The sequence below is a fragment of the Podarcis muralis genome, chromosome 1, assembly GCF_964188315.1.
Source record: "Podarcis muralis chromosome 1, rPodMur119.hap1.1, whole genome shotgun sequence".
Lineage (NCBI taxonomy): Eukaryota > Metazoa > Chordata > Lepidosauria > Squamata > Lacertidae > Podarcis > Podarcis muralis.
Genome location: NC_135655.1, coordinates 78,807,991 through 78,829,391, shown reverse-complemented (window position 1 = coordinate 78,829,391; position 21,401 = coordinate 78,807,991). Strand labels below are relative to the sequence as shown.

Sequence of the window (21,401 nt, the reverse complement as noted above, 5' to 3'; positions counted from 1 at the left end):
GACTGTTAGCCCTTTGCAGCAAGAGCCTGTCTTCTCTGTAAAGCATCATTTACGTTGATGGCATAACAACAATCAATCCACATAGCTCACTTGGTAGAGCGGGACTCTTAATCTCAATGTGGGCTTGAGCCCCACACTGGGCAAAATATTCCTGCATTGCAGGGGGGTTGGACTAGATCACCCTCGTGGTCCCTTCCAACTCTACAGTTCTATGATTCTAACCCAATTGATTCTCAACCAGCAAGGCATGATCCTATAAGGAGATCATGAGAAGAAATGAGCAAGCTTCTCCCAACATGCAATTTTTCTCCTAGTGCTAATCTTTTTAGACAGAAGGCAGCATCAACCCACCATCCAAACTGTACACTGTTGCCATGAGAGTGTGTGCTTTCCCCTGTGATTTAATTCTAGGCTGAAGATACACAGTCGGCAATGCTAATTCTTACACCTAGGACCATTTTAATTAAAAGATGCCGTGTGTGTGTTTCCAAGAGAATTAAGTAGTCCCATATATAAAAATGTTTAATGGATCTAGGGATATTTGGATTCCTTAAATGACTGACCTCCCAGATTAATTTTTTATTCATGTAAAAAGTCATCAGAATATTACATAAATCTACATGTTGCATCCAGTCTGGCCCATGAAACCATAATATTGAAGAATCCTACAAAAGGGGAGCCTCAATGTTTTAAGTTTTATACCAACAAGAAAGCAATTGACACAGAATAAGGTAGGCATGTTTTTATTTGCTCAGAATTCACCCCAGACTTCATGTTTCAATACAGAAAAGCTGCAGTACACATCTTGAGTGAGAAACCTGTTGAACTGGAAAACTTAATGGTGTAACGTTGGAAAGTGTTGATCACTTTTCCTACCTGGGCAGTTATCTTTCCTCAAGGACTGACATTGATGCCGGAATCTAGCATCACCTGAGCTTTGCAAGCACAACTTTCAATTGAAGCACAGAGTGTTTGAGGACTGGGACCAACTTTACTGTACACTTGTGAAGCATGGACCACTTATTAATGCCATTTCCAAGTCCTCAAAAGATTCCCTCAATGGTGTCTCAGAAAATTTTTACACATCACTTGAGAAGACAGGCAAACGAATATCAGTGTACTGGAAGAAGCAAAGATCACCAGTGTTGAATCAATGATTCTTCAACATCAACTTTGTTGGACTGGTCATATTGTTTGGATGCCTTATTATTGTCTTCCAAAGCAACTGCTCTATTCCCAACTCAAGAATGGAAAGTGAAATACTGGTGGACAACAAAAGAGGTTTAAAGAATCTCTCAAGGCAAATCTAAAAAAATGTAACATAAGCACTGATAACTGGGAAACACTGGCCTGTGGTGAGTACTCCAGCTGGAGAGCAGCCTTTACCAAAGGTATTATGGACTTTGAAGCAGCACAAACCCAGGGCAAGAAGGAGAAACGAGCTAAGAAGAAGGCATGTTTGGCAAACCCTCACTGTGATCAACTCCCTCCAGGAAACCTATGTCCCCACTGTGGAAGGACGTGTGGATCCAGAATTGGCCTCCCAGTCACTTACAGACTCACTATTAAGACCGTTTTCATGGAAGACAATCTTTCTTGGCTACAAGCGATCACCAAAGAAGAAGAAGTGTGCTTTCTTTAGTGGTTTAATTCTAGGCTGAAAGTACACAGAAGAGTGATTTCTTACATCTGACACCCTTTTGGTTACCATACATACATACAAAATCATGCTCTTTCATTTGGTTCCATTAAATTAATGGTCCCCCAGTTAATTTTCCCCCTATTTATTTATTTATTCATTCATTTAAAAGTCATGATAATATATGGATGTAGGCCTGTAAAGCATTAATGCTGGAGAACTATACAAAGGGGAGTCTCAATGTTTTAGATCCTGAAAAATGTTCAATGATTTTATCAAGAAAATGTTCACACAGAATAAGGACTTAGTTTTATTTGCTCAAAATTCATCCCATAATTCATGTTTCAATAAAGAAAAACTCCCAGTGTACATCTTGAGTGATAAACCTGTTGAAGTAGAAAACAGATCATAAAAAATACTGCTTAGATCTCATGAGTAACAGGAAGAGGCAAGGCCACAAATTCGAATCTTGGACAAAGAAAAAACACTCATACAAACACTTTATTTTCTCAATAAAAGTCTCAAACTGGATGGCAAAGTTGAAGATGACATCAGAGTCTCTCTTCCACCTTTGTGGCAAACAGTGCTGAGACCTTTATATCTCCAGAAATGCAGGATGTACCAGGTGTCATGTAGAATGCCTCCTTCCTTGCAAGTGAAAGAGTAGGGTGGGTACCCTCAGAGAAGAAAAGGCAGCAAAAGCTTACAAGAAGTGCTATAACGCTGGGGAAAATATTCTGCACACACTTTGCCACTGAGCCAACATTCAGTGGCCATTCCTCTTCATCTACACCATTGCTGCTAAGCACTGTAGTAAACGATGATGATGATGAAAACGATGAAGAATATGATGCTCAGTGTCAGAGCAGTGATGTTCAGACTCTTGGAGATCCTGCCATAGGTAGCTGCAATTTCAGAATATCCAAGCACTTTGTAATCCCTAGACTGAAAGGGGAGAAAAGAGAATTTTTAACAGTATTAATTATGAAAATTCACAATGGACATATATTTGTACATGCTGAACGCCTAAAGCTCCAATAAACTTTCTATGATTGTCTAATCTTATCAAAACACACACTCAACACAAACTGCATTGGTTAGAATCATAATCCACATGCAACAGAAACGACTTGCAGCACGATGGCAAGATGCACATGTCTGTGGACTAGAGATAGGAGCAACTTTCAATCTAAGTTGCCCCATCTTCTTGGCCCCAGACGCTGCCCCCCACTCTCACCCAGAGCTACCAGCCAGGGTCCTCGGCTCACAAATACTCCAGAAAACCAAAGACCAGTTCCAAAGGTTTTTCTACTACCTTGTGGATCACTTAATAAGAACACGTTTTAGAGATGTATCCTGTTATAAGCATGGTGTACAAGTTTTCATAATGTACTTTCAGGGGTTTCTGGGGAAACTTGAAAGGAAAGAGGGAGGTGGAGAACAATCCTTTAAGTGCTTGTTAAGAGCTGACACTTTTCAGGGCTCATGTATATTAGAGCTGTATGGCATTGATTCAACAGGTAAAGTGTTCCTTAAAACAAACCGTTGGGAACCTGCATCTGTTGAACTTTGATAATTTATTATGTTTTATATATGCTGTAAGCCGCCCAGAGTGGCAGGGGAAACCCAGTCAGATGAGTGGGGTATAAATATCATCATCATCATCATCATTCAACCTGTCTAATGAACGAATAGAGGTATAAAGCAGTGGCGTAGCGTGGGGGGTGCAGGGGGGGCCGGCCGCACCGGGCGCAACATGGGGGTGTGTGTGTGCTCGCACTCGCAGCTCTCTGCCCCCTGCTAAAATCCACGGGTTAGGGGGTGCAAATTACTTGCCTTGCTGACAACCCACCCTACGCCACTGGTATAAAGCCTGCCGAGAAAGGAACGCAAAGTGGTAGTGAGCCTAGGATGGGAGACAGAGGAAATAAAGAGAAAGAACTGCCTCACAAAGATAGGTGAATGCTCGAGTAAACGAAACAGAAAAGCAAGAAAGAAATACTACCCAGTCACGGGGAGAGAGATAAGTGAAGACTGCAGTGGCGACAGAGAGGAGACCCGCACAGCCCTCGTGCGCTCCCTCACCTTGATGGAGTAGACGAGCGCCGCGAAGCCGAGGCAGCAGGCGTTCAGGAACGAGAAGCTGAAGAGGGACCACAGCACATGGTCCTGGGGCGGCGGGGCGGCGACCCCTCCGGCGCGGGAGGGATACGGCGGCGCGCTCGGCTCATAGCCGCTGTGGGACTGCATGTGGATGGCGACGGGGTGGTGTGAAGCGCTCTGCATGGCGTACAGCTCCCTGCGCTGCCCACGGCCGAGTGGCGAGGGGATTCAGCAGAGGGGAGAGAGGAGGGAGGGAGGGGGAGAGAGAGAGCGGGTCCTTCCCTGAGCCTCATTTGGAGAAGACGAAACCGAAGGAGCGCAGCGGTGGAGGGAGGGAGACGTAATTGCACGCTGAGCCCACTTGGAAGCCACCTGCTTCCAGTTGTAGCAAGTAGAAACGGAGGAAAGGGAACCCCCCTTATTGTATTCAACAAGCAGGTGGCGATGTGCACCCCCTCCTTTTCTGATCCCTTACTATCGGCTTGGTGTTCCTGCTGGCTTGTCTTCAGAGTGGAAAGGAAATCTCTCTAGGCTTTCAGCAAGTGTAATCTACGCTACCTGGGTCCGTAATATGCTGTGGCCAAACAACTCGGGACATGGGCGTAGCCAGGATTTTTGTTGTGGGGGCAAGCTTTTGTTAGGGGGTGCAGAACCTCATGCCTCGGGAGTCCCTGGGGTGGGCAGGAAAGTTTTTTTGGGAGAGCCTGCTCACCACGCGATGGACTCGCTTTGCGCTTCCCAGAATTGGGAGGCGAGCAGCTGTTGCAATGACTTCTATTATTTTCCTGCAGCCTCTGGCTATCTGTTGCTCTCCACGCCCCTTTCCGTTCTGGGATCAGCCGTGGCCAAGGATCTCCCAGATGTTGCTTTGTCAACAACACTGATTTCCAAACTTTCCACTCTCAGACCATTTGAAAACTGCTGAGCATCTTGGTGAACGAACCCCTTAATCATTTTTATGCCTGTTGTTTAGCAACTATAATCTCCTCTTTATTTATCATTTATCATCATCATCACTATATTTACCCACCCTTCATCCTAATATCCCAGGGCAGGGGACACTTAAAAGAGATTTAGTGAATAGTTTGAAACAACTTAAAATCACAGAAATAAGATGGGTCCTAAAAATATGCATCTCAGGTACGAAAAGCCAGGATAAAGAGGTCCAAATAAGGCTGTGTACATGCCATATATTCAAAGCAGAAGCTCCTAAACTTCTTGGTAGTGTATGCATGAATACACATGAGCAGTGGGGTGTTCTTCTTTCTTCTTTGGTGATCACCCGTAGCTGAGTAAGATTGTCTTCCATAAACATGGTTTGAACAATGAATCCGTAAGTGACTGTGGAGGCCAATTCTGGACCCACATGTACACATCACTTGGAAAGACAGGCGAACTAATATCAGTGTACTGGATGAAGCAACGATCACCAGTGTTGAAGCAATGATTCTTCAACATCAACTTTGTTGGAGTGGTCATGTTGTACAGATGCCAGGTTATCGTCTTCCAAAGCAACTGCTCTATTCCAAACTTAAAAATGGAAAGCATAATGCTGGTGGTCAACAAAAGAGGTTTAAAGGTTGTCTCAAAGCGGTGGGGTGCACACTTGGCTTTGGACACATACGTAGTACTGTAATCTCAAAATCCAACATCCGGAGGGCAACCATTTCCCCTTCCCTAAAGAAGAGGGAAGTTCTCAAAGGCTTTCTAACAAAGTGGAATGATAGCTGCTGCCACCGGAAACAGCACCTGGCAATCATCAAATTATAAGCACAAATAAACATAGCACCAGGCACCCTAAAAATCTGAAAGACTGCCAGCACTGAGGCAGTGAGAGGCCATTAGAAGGCAACATTTAGGATTGTAAGCCCCTTGGAGCAAGAACATGTCTTCTCTGTAAAGCACCATATACAGGCACTGACCATTTTAGGCGACTGATATGTGCGTGTGCACGTGCATTGCACCAAACCTAGAAGTGACCCAAAAATGTCACGTAAAGGGGCAGAACGTGGTGTTTGCAGGCTTTCTCAATGGTGCTTCAAATGAATGTGATTTCACTTAAACATTTGATGCCGTGGAATGCTACCCCCACGTAAATTGGGAGATGCCTATATGCTGATGGTGTAACAACACAAATGTTTCTCAGCTACTAAGGCATGATCCCCTAAGGAGGTATACAAGAGAAGAAATGAGCAAGCTTCTCCCAACATGCACATTTCTCTCATGGGGTGAACCTTTTTAGATAGAAGGCAACATCTGTACACTGTTGTCATGAGAGTGTGTGCTTTCCCCTGTGGTTTAATTCTAGGCTGAAGATACACAGTCGACAATGCTAATTCTTACACCTAGGGCCATTTTAATTAAAAGATGCCGTGTGTGTGTTTCCAAGAGAATTAAGTAGTCCCATATATTAAAATGTTTAATGGATCTAGGGATATTTGGATCCCCTAAATGACTGACCTCACAGCTTAATTTTTTTAATTCATGTATAAAAATATTACACGATATCATCAGTCATCAGAATATTACACGAATCTACAAGTTGCATCCAGTCTGGCCCATGAAACCACAATATTGAAGAATCCTACATAAGGGGAGCCTCAATGTTTTAAGTTTTATACCAACAAGGAAGCAATTGATACAGAATAAGGTAGGCATGTGTTTATTTGCTCAGAATTCACCCCAAACTTCATGTTTCAATACAGAAAAGCTGCAGTACACATCTTGAGTGAGAAACCTGTTGAACTGGAAAACCAATAATAAAAAAATGATTAAATTTCATGAGCAACAGGATGAAGGAAGGCCAAGAATCCAGATCTTGAACAAAGAAAGAGCATCAAACAAACGTTGTTTCTCAATAAGCATCTTAAACTGGATGGTGAATTTCAAGATGACATCTGAGTCTCTCCTCCATCTTTCATTGAATCATAGAACCGTGGAGTTGGAAGGGACCCTAGGGGTCATCTAGTCATCTTTGTAGGCAAACATGCCTCGACCTTTCTGCATCTCCCTAAGTACCAGGTGCTGTGTGGAATGCCTCCTTCCTTGCAAGTGGATGAGCAGGTTGGGTACACTCAGAGAAGCAAAGGCAAGCCCAAGCTTACAAGCAATGCTATAATGCTGGGGGAAATATTCTGCCTTCTCAATTTGCCACTGAGCCAACACTACAATTATTGGCGTTTCTTCATCATCTCTTGCATTTGTGCGTGGAAAGCGGATGCGAAGGTAATAAAGATGATGATGAAGATGATTAATATTATGACGCTCACTATCAGAGCAGCGATGTTCAGGCACTTGGAGGTGTTGCCATAGGTAGTTGCGCCATCAGGATCTCCAACAACTTTGCGATCCCTTGACTGAAAGTGGCAGGTACAGGAAGGAGAGAAAAGAGAATTAAAAAATAAAAAGAACAATGAGAATTAACACTGAAAATACATTTGGATAGGCTTTGAATACCTAAAGCCCCTACAGACTTTCATGGTTGTTTAAATACGGTGATTATACATGCTAGATTAAGATTCTGGCGTGGGATTCAACTAGGTATTGCGTAGCTGTTTTATCAGCAGCCATTTCCACTGAGTTCCTCCCTAGCAATGTGCACTCAATACTTCACACACCCCAGCTCAGTAATTCTTGCAGTCCTGTGCCAGTATTTGCAAATGGGAGGATGTTGGCTGGGTGTGATCTAGCAGCTCTGCTCTTTCATGTTACCTCTGTTTCTTGATTCAGACTCCTCTGTTTAGAGAAGCACAGACCCACTTTCTCTCACATGCAACAGAAAACACCTGCAGCTGGTGGGGCACGATGTGTAAGTGTCTGTGGTCTACAGATGGGAATTTCCACCCCCCAAACCCTCCCACCCCAGAGCTACCAGCAAGTTTCATTTCTGTGCTGCACAGGGAGGAAAATAAATATTTCGTTTCTTCACCTCCCACAACTCATAACAGAAACCAGTGTTGGAGGAAGAGGAGGGGGTGCAGAGAAGAGAAGAGTAGCCCTTCCCCTTATTGTCACTGGTCCTGCCCAGGACCAGATCCAATCATGTCAACAACCTCTATAACAGAAAATAGAGCCCCAGAAACAAACAAAAAAAAGTTCCCCCACCCCTGGAATAGAGGAACTATAATTGTGGATTTGTTTGATATAGTTATTCCATCATTATTAGAAAGCGTTTTGAGAACAACCGCTAATGCAAGACTTTACAACCTTGCCTTTTAAAAGAATTTGGCTCATTCTAAAAGCAAAGACTGGGGGCTTATCCACACTTACCTTTTGCCCCGCTTTTTCCAGGCACAGGTCCACATTCCTTGCAAAGCACCATGCCCTGAACTGCTCCTCCTTCCCTCCCTCCCTCCCCTTCTCTCTCTCTCTGTGGAGCAGCAGCAGCGGTGGGAGAGCGTGTGCCTGTGCCGCCACCCCCTGAACCCACTCAGGCTCAGGCAGAGCCCCCAGGAGGCAGAGGCAGTAGAGAGGGGAGAGCTGTGCCAAGCTGCTTCTCTCTTTGCTGCAACACATTCTGCACTCCATAGCTCTTCAGCACTTACACGCAGGTATTATTTATGGGTTTCTTTTCCTGAGTAAGGTACTGCATTTTTGAAGTATCCCACCTTTCCACGTCTTTCCTGCCTCACTTTAAACCCCTTCTCACCTTGGAAATACACCTTTGGGGAGCAATTTTCCTCTTTTGGCTCCTTTCTCATAGAATTAATAGTATTGTAGAGTTGGAAGGGACCCGAGGGTCATCTAGTCCAACCCCCTGCAATGCAGGAATCTCAACTAAAGCATCCATGACAGATGGCCAGCCAACCTCTGCTTAAAAATCTCCAAGGGAGGAGAATTCAAAACCTCCAAAGGGAGTCTGTTCCACTGTCAAAGAGCTCTTACTGTCAGAAAGTTTTTTTCTGATGTTTAGTTGGAATCTCCTTTCTTGTACTTTGAAGCCACTGGTTCGAGTCCTACTTTCCAGAGCAGGAGAAAACAAGCTTGCTCTATCTTCCATGTGACAGCCCTTAAGATATTTGAAGATGGCTATCATATCTCCTCTCAGTCTCCTCTTTTCCAGGCTAAACATACCCAGCTCCTTCAAGCGCTCCTCATAAGGCTTAGTTTCCAGACCCTTGATCATCTTGGTTGCCCTCCTCTGCACACGTTCCAGCTTGCCAACGTGCTTCTTAAATTGTGGTGCCCAGAATTGGGCACAGTACTCAGGTACTCAGGTACCATACACAGGTATGGTCTGACTGTGGCATAATAGAGTGGTACTTGATCTAGTCTAGAGACTAGACTTTGCATTGGCTTCTTTTTTTTTTTTTTTGCTGCTGCACCATCATGTTGTTGACTCATGTTGCCGTCTACTAAAACTCCTAGATCCTTTTAATATGCTGGTAAGCCAAGTGTCCCCCATCCTATATTTGTGCAGCTGGTTATTCCTACCTAAGCGCAGAACCTTTCAGGCTGAAAAGGACTAGTGGGACTTATAAGAACAGAAAGAAAAATCCATTCCCATGGGCTCCAGTGTCACTTGCTGCAATTCAGGGATTTTTTAAACAGGGAATTTTGTGAAGCACTTACCTAGACTTCAGAAGGTTTAAGATTGCAGCCCTCTTCTGACCACACCACCCATAAGTACCAACTCCCTATGGCTGAGTAGACCTCAGCTCTCCTGACAAAATTGGGATGGGGCTCAGACACCCAACTTTAAGGGGCCAGGCCTCGCTGCAGCGGGCCTCACTGCACCTACAACGAGCCCCATTGGGCTTTCGTGTGCCTGTGGTGGGCCGCAAAAAGGTCTGAGAGGGTTTGTCACAGGTGCGAGGGGGGCAGCACCTATGACACCACCTAAATCCACCGTACTTGAGCAGTATTATGGCTGTCCACAGAAGCAGCATGCAGGTATGAGAGACTACATTCTCCCTTATTGCTCCAGTTATGCACTATTTGGGGATGGGGGATGCCACTCTGTCTGTGGCTGAAGCAAGAGAAACAACATACACGATGAGGCATTACAAGTAAAGAGAAGAAGGTGTGTGGAGTCTGAGGTGATGGGAACTGAGCTCCTTCCTGCCCCTTGGGAAGCGGGAGAGAAGGGAAGGACAGTCAGAGCAGGGGGGGGGGAGAGGAGCGGCAAACTCAGTGACTGCCCCGGGCGGTAAAAGCCCTAGCTACGCCACTGGGGATGCCAGAATAAGGGTGCCAGAATATGGCCCAACCTCTCACTACATGGTCACTTATTATGCCTACAGTTTTCAAGTGGAAATGAGGGGCCACAAAGCCAGTTTGGTTTCACCCAACAATTTTGGCAAATATTAAGGACAACAAGAAGGACCAAATCACGACATGACATTTCTCAACATTCATCGTAAGCATGTGTTGTGCCCTTCCCAGAAAGCCAGAGCCTATACAGAACCTCATGCTACCCAAATCTGACTGTTAGCTTCTCATGTGCCACAAAGCCCCTTTGTCCTTTTTGCTACAGTAGATTTATTACTACTGCTATTCTAGAATGTAACAAATGCACATGTTGTTGGACGTGCCAAGGACACTTTCTCTGGAAAATGGTGGAACCTTCATTACATTCACAAACACTGCAGAGAGTGAGAGACACAATTACTCGTATGCTGTGCTTTTAATTTTGCGATGTTCTTTTCTTTCTGTCTTAAAGCAATATGCTACCAGTGTAAGGGAATTGCTGACATCATATTACAGTCTTAAGAACTAAAGTTGATGGTTTGTTCGTTTTTGCTGTTGGAAGATTTATGTTCAAACTGTACTGTGCAGAACATCAGATTCCAAACGGCTAGAAAATAACAGTAATGAATATGCTCATATATTTAACACTTAATTATTAATAAAAGAGGAAGTGCCAAGCGCATCCATTGTTTTAGAGCTCTGAGTGCAGCAAATGTCTGCTAATGAGTAGTAAACATCAACCTGTGATTTTCCATCCTACAATTATCCAGTTCTCTTAATGAAACCATAGCTAGATGAGGTAACGGGAATTAAAACTTCCTTGGGAATGGGTGTGGTGGAAAATACTTTAAGAGTTAGCTTACGATCAACGCATTTCGTGGGGGGGGGGAGCGAGGGTCATGCCTACGTAAGAGCTTCATGGCAGGCAGAAATTCAACAGGTGATGCATTTCAGAAAACAGGTTGTAGAGACGCTGCACCTGTTGAATTTCTACTTGTCGGGGGGGGGGGGCTGATTAAGGTATAAAGCTGGCGAAGAAAGTGGCAAAAAGCGGCAAAGACTCTAAAGAGGGAGGCAGAAGAAATAAAGAGGGCTGCCCCAGCATAGCAGGGGAACGCTCCAGGCTAGGCGGAGGAGGGAGCAAGAAATAACTATAACCCAGCCACAACGGGGTGCAAGGGAGAAGTCAATAATACTGCAGGGAGGCAGCAGAGAGGAGAGGAAGGTCAGGCAGCCCTCGTGCGCTCCCTCACCTTGATGGAGAAGACGAGCGCGGCGAAGCCGAGGCAGCAGGCGTTCAGGAACGAGAAGCTGAAGAGGGACCACAGCACGTAGTCCTTGGGTTGCGGGCCCGTGGCCGCTCTGGCGTAGGGGTAGGGCGGCGCGTCCGACTCTTTGCCGTCGTGGGGCTGCATGTGGATGGCGACGGGGTGGTGCGGAGCGGTCTGCATGGTGAGAGGTCCCCAGCGAGTGGCGACGGCGAGCGCAGGGCGCGCGGCTGAAGTCTGCCCGGGGCTGGGCGCGGCTCTCGCGCTCTGATTGGGCAGGACGCACCCAGGGGCTGAATCTGGCCCCCAGACTCGCAGGAAACGAAAGGGAAGGAGCGCCGCGGGTGGGGGAGCGAATTCCTCGCAGTGGGAGGCGGCGCTGACCCCGGGGGCTTCGCCAAGACCCGCTTCGAAACCACTTTCTTCCAGCTGCAACAAGTTTCGCGCGGCAGAAGCGGGGATCAAGGAGGGAACGGAGCCCGATTCTTTATATTCAACGATCGGGTGGCGATGTGCACCCCTCGGTTTGGGATCCTGTACTATTGTACCCCCTCCCCAAATACCCTCTTCGCTTTTTCTTCTTGAGCTTAGTGCTGGCGTTGTATTCAGAGTCAAAACGAAATCTCTGTAGGTTTTCAACAAGTGTCATCCGCGCCACGTGAGACCTTAATATGCGGTTGCCAAAGGCTTGGGGAGCCCCTGGGGGTGGGCGGGAAAGCTTTTTGGGGAGAGGGGAGAGCCTGCTGTCTAAGCGGTGGACTCAGAATTAGGAGGCGAGCAGTGAACAAAACTCGGAAGTTGCTTTCTTCTCTCCTGCATTAGTGCTTTAACTCCGGGCGCTGTGGCTTTTCTCCCAAAGGTAAAATAGCCTCGTGATGGGAAGGGAAGGGAACGCCAGGCTGGCAAGGGAATCATGATGCTGCTTTGCGTTTTGATTCAGGAAGGTCAGATTTCGGCTGCCTAATTCCAGTGTTCCTTTTATTCCCAGATTTCGAGTTTAGTGACGCTTGAATCCTTCCAAGAATGGTTGGGCGGTATTTGTCAAAATATATAAAAAAATAAAAAAAAATTGTCCAGTGGCACCTTAGAGACCAACAAAGTTTGTTCTTGGTATACGTTTTCGTGTGCATGCACAAGTGGTATAAGCATGCACACGAAAGCTTATACCAAGAACAAACTTTGTTGGTCTCTAAGCTGCCACTAGACTTTTTTAAAATTTATATATCAACTGCGTCAGACCAACACGGATACCTACCTGAATCTAGTATTTGTCAAGTTAGGTTTCTGCCTGGTCATTTAGTAGTATTTGCTTTTCTGCGCGGCATTTTTCAATTCCAGGATTGGTTTTAACATTAAACAAAAACATTGTTTACAGAACCGCCCCTCCCTCCCCTATCAAAGACTGGTGAGCTGTCTTTACTATGGCTGCGTGCATACTATACTATATACCCTTCTTTCTTCCGTGATGTGTTTAATGAGGTTTAAACATTTTTGGTAGTGCATATACGTATAACCATAAAGAAACAGCATAACGATGACGATGAAACAAAAGAAAGGTATGGGAGAGGGTAGACAGCATGTCAGAAAAAACCAGAGAGGAAGGAAGATCAGAGCATATCGTAACATATGTTATAAAGATCATGGTCAGTTCTGTCATGCGATTTCTGAGCAGACGAAAGTAGTTATCGGCAGAATTCCGTGTGTTGAAGGAAGATGAAGTGAGCTACTGGAGTGAGGCCATAAGTTCAATAAACTTGTACCATGTGGTGTAAATCTTGACTGCTTCTGGTCGTTTGCTTTGTGCTTTCCATTTAAAAGCCAGGTTTTCCATTTGCCAAAGTTTCTTATACCATAGATTCAGTAAATATTGAATATTGTTTCCAGTGTTCTGCTTTTACTTTTCTGTCTGCCACAATACAAATCATCATTAAGTATTTAAAGAAAATAGTTTGTGAGGAATCATCAAAAATTAACAATGAAGCCAATTGGCTTGCATTTTTTGATTAGTTATTTTCCCCATCGCATTGAAAACTTCAGACCAAACACTAGTTTCTGTACAAGACCACTGTATATGATAAAAAGTTCGTTTTTCACCACAATTTCTTCCAACAAATGATAAGCAAATTTGAGTTAATTCTATTTAACTTGGAAGGAGTAAAATACCAATGTAAAATGAGTTATATCAAGTTATCTTTAATCCTTGGTGGCACAGAATTAAATGGAGCTTTGATACAAATAGTGTCCCACTGTTGTGGTTGAAGTGTAGTTTGAATATCTTGTTCCCAAGTTGATTTAAAATCCTCATATGTACCTGCTTTCCCTCTGCTAATATGTTATAAAGTATAGACAGTAGTCCTTTAGTTATGACCTGTTGTTCTTATTAGGTTCTCAAGATTAGTGGGTGGTTTAGTAGCTTGTGAAATTACTTCTGACACCATAATAAAGTCATGTTCTAAATTAAACAGGCACCAGGAACATTTTGCACCTGGCTATTGGCCACTTGCGACCAAGTGAAGACACCTGGGCGCCAGGATGGCACCTGACATCTCCATCATCTGGAGGTGCTTGTCTGGAGATCATTGGATCTGTACTGCTTTCACACACTAATAGTCCAGCCTGTAGAATTCTATCATTTACATTTTATCTGCACAATCATAATTAATTTCAGAAATGCTTTTTCTGTGCAGCCTGAGAAGGAGCAGTGAATAACATTAATTGTTGTAGCTGGCAGTGGCGTAGTGTGGGTTGTCAGCACCCGGGGCAAGGCAAGTAATTTGCGCCCCCTAACCCGTGGATTTGCGCCCCCTAACCTGTGGATTTGCGCCCCCTAACCCATGGATTTGCCCTAACCCCAGATGTTGCGCCCGGTGCGGCCGGCCCCCCCGCACCCCCCACGCTACACCACTGGTAGCTGGTCTTCACTTACTGCCCTCACAGTAAGTGAAGGCAGGAAACATAGGAAAAATATTCCTATGTTATGAATGGTCCGTGTCACCATTAAGAAAAAGAGGTAGCAATAGGCCAATATACTGTACTGGTCCGAAAATAAGCCACACCTTTAAAACTGGAAGGGGAGAAAGAAAAAAAGAAAAAACACCCAAATATAAGCCACTCTGTTCCTTGCCGCTCCTGGCTGCATACTGGGGGGGGGGGGGAGCTGCGCTGCATTGCCAGTGGCCTTTCCCCTTCCTCGCTCTCTCCCTTCCCAGCATTTGCCAGAGAGGAGGACTACATGCAGGGTGGGCACCACTTTGCCGCATTCCTGGTGCTGTTTGCCCCACGCTCCTGGCTGCATATTGCATGGTCGTGAATATAAGCTGCACTTTAACTTTTCACAGTCAGAATTTGGGGGGAAAGTGAGGCTTAGCTCAAAGTTGTTATCTGAAGTAACCAGAAGTTCACAGTTCACATAATTCAATCACAGTCAGTCCACCATTTGAAAAATAAGACAGCACTCAGGTGGCATGCCCCGCCCCCTTAGTGTGGGGTGTGCAACCCCCCCACCCCAGCAGCTACGCAGGTGGCCATTTGGGCTGGGGCCTCAGACTTCTTCCCAATGGTCTGTTGATAATGGCACCACTGATCACTTTGAATAAGGGTGTTGAAGGATCCAGATTAAAAGAAAGACAAATAAGACCTAGGATCTTGCTTGAAATCATAAATTAATAGAGGACAACATTTTAAAGAGGAGGAAATTATTTAGGGGGCAACTAGAAAGAATCAGTCAGAATGCAAGAAATGTTTTGGACTATGATCAGTTGCCAACAGAATTTATACTGATACACAGACAAGGGTGGGAGAATCTCTGGCTTTCTTAGTGCTGTTTCTTTGGCAATAGTGGAACATTTTCGTCCTTGCATTAGTGAGAAGATAACATTTATGGAGAGACACTGAATCCTTTCAGGGGAGGAATTATTTGCTTCCAAGTACGTTTTCACACACTCTCAGACACAGTTTCCCCTATTTGTTGGGGGTTCTGATGTTGACCAATGTCTTCTTTGATTTTCCATCTAAGTTCTTCACGCTTTTCTTAATTTTGCAGCTTTTCTGTATCCGTGGCCAAGAATCTGTCACAAACTACTTCCTTCCAAGGTCCATTTTCACAGATCTTGCCCTAAACTCTGACTAGACTCATGAGTGTAGCCAGAATTTAAGTTGGGGGGCACAGAACCGAGCTATCTGTGATGCAGTTGGTCAGTTAGTTATGTGTTTTTATTTCTTTACTTGATTTAAGGGTGGCAGTGCCAAAGTTGTTGAACTTCTTTTGGGGGGGGGCACCAAAAATATGCGCCACATCGGGCTACCTTAAAAAGTGCCAAAAACATGTGCCGCGCCAACTTCCATCCAGGGTCTGACAGGGTGTTCTGGCTGGGGGAAAAAAGCCCTGGGCTACACCCATGACTAGACTTCTATTACTTATATCCTTCCTAATTTAATTTTTTCTTTTGCCCCTTGGTAATACTAATTTTACTTATAGAACTATAACTTTTGTTTGAAAGTGTTGGACTTTTTGTTTCTTATCTGGAATACTACTTGAGAATTCTGGACTTTCCACTGTAGATATAATTTATTTTACGCTGGAAATTAAATGTAGCTAGTAACTAACTGAATTGCTTTCTCTGGAATAATTCATTTAATTCTTTATACTATATTAATACAGTTTTATTGCTTTTGTTTTAATGTTGAATGGGAAAGTGTAAGAAGTAAAGCTGCACTTTACTAGAACACAAGACCCCTTGGTGGCTTTCACCACATGAAGCTTTACTGCTCAAACTACTTGGAAAGAAAGGAAAGTGGCTCACGTATGTTGACTTGTTAAAGGACCAAGAAGGAAAATGGAAATTAAGAGACTATGAGGAAATAAAAGAGCATTTTCGGAGTTGATTACACTATTGGCAATTACATGAGATTTACAAAGAAGACAATAAGAAAGGATTCAGTTACACAACATCTAGATTTCAGAAGGAAGTTCTGGGAAAGTAAAGTTGCTGAAAGGCGCATATAGTATTCTGCTAGAATGGGAAACAAAAGATGAGGAGGTGAAATCAGTTATGATTAAATGGGCACAAGACATAGGTCATAATATATTTGAAGATTGGGAAAGATTGTGGAAAACTGATTTAAAATTTAATGATCCCTTTTCTCATTCAAGCAAATTAATATAGAGGGAATAAAGATCCCATTTTTCACACTCAACACTAGCTTCCTATGTACTCTTCTTCTTGTTGTCTTTCTCAAGAGACAATGGAGTATGCCTCTGAGGATGAAGTCAAACCGCTGTGTTAGCAGCACTGAAGTAACCTCCCCAGGACAGAAGCCTGGGCAGTATGCATGGATGTCCTGGGCTGTCCAGACGACAAGACCCATCTCTTGGCCTCGCAGAAATAAAGAGAATAATTTCCAAAAAACGAGAGTGGACTGTATTCAAACAGTTCCCAAATAGATTGTGTTCTAGTGTGCCCCCCTTCTCACCTTCCCATCCAACCCTATAATCTCCTCTGTCCATCTCTTCATCCACGTTTTCCAGCCACATGCCAGCACCAAAACTTTGATATCCTCATCATTGCTGGATTTCTGAGTAACTCCTTTGTCCCACCCCCTTCACATGTCAAGTTTGCAAGCTTCCCCATCTGGACAACATTGTGTAGTCAGAGGGAGAGGGAGAAGGGGTGATTAAAAGCTTTTCCTCTCTCATCCTTCTCTAGTCCTGGGCTGGATTTCCACAAGAAACAAGTTATCTGAGCTGGGCCAAACTAGCAGTACCCTCTTACCTGGACAAGTGAACAAGCGGAAAAACCAAATGAGCAGCAAAGCCAACCACACTACACGGTTGTTGCTTCGTTTGGCATTCTCTTTCTTCCTGCCAGGGCTCCGTCCAATTCCACAGGCCGTGGGAAGTAGTGTGAAAGCCTCATTTTCAATGGAGGAGACAGCCAAGGTTGTCAACATTGGAAGAGGAGCTGGCTGGGTCTTGGTGGAGCTCAACAAGATGCCCCTCTACTGGGTGATTAACAGAGTAACTTTACACGGAATAACAAAATATGTTTTATTTTTTTAGAATTCACATCAAATGTAAAATTTCAATAAAGGAAAGCTCTAATACACATACTGAATTGGAGACTTGCCAAAATACTGAAAAACCAAATGAATATGGCACTTCCCATGAGTAACAGAACTGGAAATGCTGCAAATCCAGAGCTTGGGACAGAGAAATCACCGCTCACAAAAGCATTGCATTTTTTTCAATAAACATCTCAAACTGGATGGTAGGCAATCAGTGGCAGTACATCTTCATAAATGTGAGTAGTACTGCTTTGCAGAAGGTCTCATGCCTTGGCAAATGAACGAGCAGGACAGGCACTTACACAAGCAGAAGAAAGGATAGCCAGTGCTTAAAGATTTGTTTAGGATGCCCCAGATCCACTCCCTGATCCAAAAACATCCCCCATGTTCGTTTTGTATTCATCAAACAACTTCTGGACTCTTTCTTGTAAAGCTATTAAAACACTGGCAATCAAGCCACAGAGCAAAAGGAACAACAAGACACCCAGAACTATTGCAACGATATTCAGAATCTTGGCTCTCTTGCCATATCTAGTTGCATCTTCAGCATTTCCAGCGACTTTACAATCCCTTGCCTGCAGGGGAGAGAATTTTTTCAAACAAACAAACAAACAAACAAACAAACAAACAAACAAACAAACAAACAAGAATTAACATTGGAAACATTTGCACATGCTTACAACACCTAAAGCTCAAATGGACTTTCCATGGCTGTTGTGTAATCATAATCAAATCTACAGTTTCCTGTTCAGTGCTATTAGTGACCAAAGGATTGTGCAAAATGAAAGTTCCTGCTTCCCAAAAGGTTGCATCCTATTCTAGCCTCAGCATCATCTGTCTTCATTCATATTCTTTTAATGAGAGCCCACCAACCCTTCTAGGCCCAAGGAAGTATTTGGAATGTTGAGACTGTATAAGAACCAACTCCTGTTTTCCTCTCTCCCAAGACAGACAGAAGCACATGTGCCCACCTTCAAATTCACTTTACTTTTCCATGAGCAAAAATCAGATCCAGTAAATTTTAAATGGATCCTCTTGAATGTGCATGATTTTATACAAGCCACACACACCCCAACCCCCATGATTAAAGCTTACACTGACAGACTGAAGAGTAACAATCACAGGTGTGTTGCTTCCTATTACCTCAAAAAACATTTATTTAAAACACGGAGCCTCATGATTTTTGCATAGGATGACAACAAAACCACCCACAAATCTCAGACTATATCTATGGACACAGAGGTGACCGATGATTTGATGGTGGTTTTAAGGAGATTCCTAGTAAAAAAAATAAATTAAAAGTTGAGATCTATAAGATTATGTGTCTCAGATCCAGAGACCACTGGATCTGTGATCTTTACAGTTTAGTCAAAGGAAACAAGGGGATCGTTGTTGGAAGTGGAACCTAGAAACAAATTATACCATTTCAAGACCATCTGTTCTCACTTCCCACTTTCGCAAAACACAGATACGCACACAAACAGTGCACACACCTCACTTTCCCAAGGGATCTGTGTAAAAGTTGAATCTAGTAAAATTACTCTGAGCCTTGAAAAAACACATACTTTACGGTACAGCTGAAAGAGGAAGTGAGAGTGTCAAGCTTCCAATTTCCTCCTTCAAAGGTACTTTCATGGGAGAAAACAGTAACCCTCACTATCACACTACCACCTTATGATGAAGGAGGCAGTAAGCGGGAAGAGCCTCAGGGGTGTTGAAGGCACCAGAAGTGTGAAGGTACAGGTGTCACTGTGCCCACAGGTGCCACAGCTGGAGACCCCTGCAGACATTAACTATCAATCCCCAAACGGTGCCCAAGACTGTATCTTAATAACTAAGGCGGTAAGAGGGATTGGAGGGCATTTTCTTCTCAAATGTACCAAAAATCCTATTAATATAACTGATGTATTAGCACTCTCTCTCCCCATACACACACGAATGAGTTGTATTCTGAAACTCATCCATCTCAAAGCTAGAGAATATGAAAATTAAATAGCCTTGCCTACTGCTTCAGTGTCATTGAGTAATTTATACTGCTGAATCCTAATACTTTCAAGCAAAACAGGCCATGTGCCTCTAAATATGTCCTCCACACCTCATTTTTTAGTAGAAAAATGATTTAAAAAATATGAAATGTATGTCTTCTGTGGTGGATATGGAATTACAGGAGATGGGGAACTTTCCACAATGAATCCACAGCTTTGAATGTCTTGGGGGGGGGGGGGATTCCTTGGAAAGCGGACAGGGATGAACTTTGAGAGTTTAACACATTTCACATAGGGTTTTATACCTGTGTCACTCGCAGAAATCCAGCAGGTGATGCTTTTCTCACCACAAAGGGAACCAGGGAGCCACAGCTGTTGGATTTCTACTTTCCCAGAGTTGCTGAGAAAAGTACAAAGGCTGCTAGGATCTGAGTCAGAGTGGAAGAAAGCGAGGGGTTGTCCTAGCAAGGGCAGGAAACGAAGCAAGAACCGGGCTGTACAATATATTCTGGGCCAAACAAAAATATTGCCCAGCCATTTTGAGGTGGGGGGGGGGGGCGTCGGCAGACACTAAAGTGAGGGGTGAGGAGGGAACACGGCCGGAGGATTTACTGGCGGAGCGTTCCCGCCTTTTCTTGGCGCCTTCACCTTGATGGAGTAGACGAGGGCCGCGAAGCCCAGGCAGCAGGCGTTCATGAAGGAGAAGTTGTACAGCGACCAGAGCACGTAGTCCTTGGGCTGCTCGACGACGAAGGGGTAAGGGCAGATCGTGATGGTGTCACCGCCGATCATCTCGACGCTGTAGGGCCTCAGGTTGACGTCCATGGCACTTTCTAGCTCCATGGTGGCCGAGAGCTGCTAGTGCTGGCGGGAGGCTGCTGAGGAAGAGGAGGAGGAGGAGGAAGAGGATCCCGCCGCCCGTGAGGGTGAGGGAGGGTCTCCTCGGCCTCTGATTTGTCAGAAGCGGCCTCTGGCGCACGAAGCTGGGGCCTCTGTCCTGCTCCTCGGAAACGGGGGCGGAGCAGGGCGAACAGGGCAATGGATATATATCCCTGGAGGGCGCGGGAGGGAAGGCGGGTTTGTTCCCAGAGCCGCAGGGGAAGCTCAGCGGCGGTCCTGGGGCCACGCGGCCCGCGGAGGCTCGAGTTCGTATCCCGCTCGCTGTCTAGCAGCAGCCTAAAGAAAAGGAACCGCCGTGTATCTCACACACTGGTAATTCGCTAGCAAGCTTTTAGCGTAATGTTAAAAAAAAGGTGGGGGAGTTGAGAACTACCGTCAGAAAGTAAAGGGGGAATTATATTCCTATAGAGACAGGCGGTGCCGGATTTACCTATAAACTAAACAAGCTATAGCTTAGGGCCCCACTCTCTTGGGGGCTCCCAGAAAATTTAAAGGGGGAAAAACCCTGGATGTACATTTCCAAAATATAAGATAAAAACCACATAAAATAAAACCTACATGTACAAGCAACAGTGTTTTGTGTTGTGTAGGCTTCTATGATGTAAGTAATAGGCCCCGCCTGTTAGCCTGCTCCCTAAAATTACCATATAGCATATATTCAGCTAAAAAAACAGCGGCAATTTGATGTTGACAAAAGACAGCTGGACATATAAAGGGCCCCATTACCTTCACTAGCTTAGGGCTTCATCAAACCTAAATCCGGCCCTGGAGACAGGCCTTTCACTGCATTGTTTCATTTCAACGCTTGTATCCTGCTTTTACTTTCAAAAAGAGGAGCTAAAGGGTGGGCGTAGCGGGGGGCGGGCGGGGCGGGCTAAATCAAGTAAATAAATAAAAATACTTAACTAACTGGCCAATTGCCTCGCAGATAACTTGGTTCTGCCCCCCCCCCCAATAAAGCCTGCCCCCTCAAATCCTGAGTATGCCCATGGTCTGACAAATGACCAAGTATATGAGAAAGGCAGCTAGTCCAGCTTCTTTAAAAAAAACCCACTAAAATAATCTTGTCAAGAAATTTTTTGTTCAGTACCAAAAGGGGACTGGGGTACAGTTCATTTAGTAAAGAGTTGCATTCAGTTAACTTTTACTCCTAGTAGACCCTTTGAAATTAATGGCCATGACTAACTTAGGTCCATTAATTTCCACAAATCTCTGAGTAAAAGTTAACTGAATGCTGTATTTGTATACTTTGGC

At 44.5% G+C, this 21,401-nt stretch overlaps 3 protein-coding genes across 3 annotated transcripts; all 3 read right to left on the bottom strand.

Moving 5' to 3' along the window:
* Nucleotides 1–727: 727 nt before the first annotated feature.
* LOC114600371 (dispanin subfamily A member 2b-like) lies at nucleotides 728–4,010 on the bottom strand. Its single transcript, XM_028736390.2, has 2 exons — nucleotides 3,725–4,010; nucleotides 728–2,584 (listed from the first exon to the last, which is right to left on the bottom strand). Exons 1-2 carry the CDS (start codon nucleotides 3,923–3,925, stop codon nucleotides 2,441–2,443), a joined length of 345 nt encoding a protein of 114 aa, XP_028592223.2. The 5' UTR covers nucleotides 3,926–4,010; the 3' UTR covers nucleotides 728–2,440.
* A 2,378-nt stretch (nucleotides 4,011–6,388) lies between these two features.
* LOC114600363 (uncharacterized) lies at nucleotides 6,389–11,426 on the bottom strand. Its single transcript, XM_028736381.2, has 2 exons — nucleotides 11,185–11,426; nucleotides 6,389–7,098 (listed from the first exon to the last, which is right to left on the bottom strand). The coding sequence occupies exons 1-2, from the start codon at nucleotides 11,380–11,382 to the stop codon at nucleotides 6,913–6,915; spliced, it is 384 nt and encodes a 127-aa protein (XP_028592214.2). The 5' UTR covers nucleotides 11,383–11,426; the 3' UTR covers nucleotides 6,389–6,912.
* A 5,805-nt stretch (nucleotides 11,427–17,231) lies between these two features.
* LOC114600344 (dispanin subfamily A member 2b-like) lies at nucleotides 17,232–20,385 on the bottom strand. Its single transcript, XM_028736343.2, has 2 exons — nucleotides 19,896–20,385; nucleotides 17,232–17,837 (listed from the first exon to the last, which is right to left on the bottom strand). The coding sequence occupies exons 1-2, from the start codon at nucleotides 20,088–20,090 to the stop codon at nucleotides 17,604–17,606; spliced, it is 429 nt and encodes a 142-aa protein (XP_028592176.1). The 5' UTR covers nucleotides 20,091–20,385; the 3' UTR covers nucleotides 17,232–17,603.
* Between the last annotated feature and the right edge of the window lie 1,016 nt (nucleotides 20,386–21,401).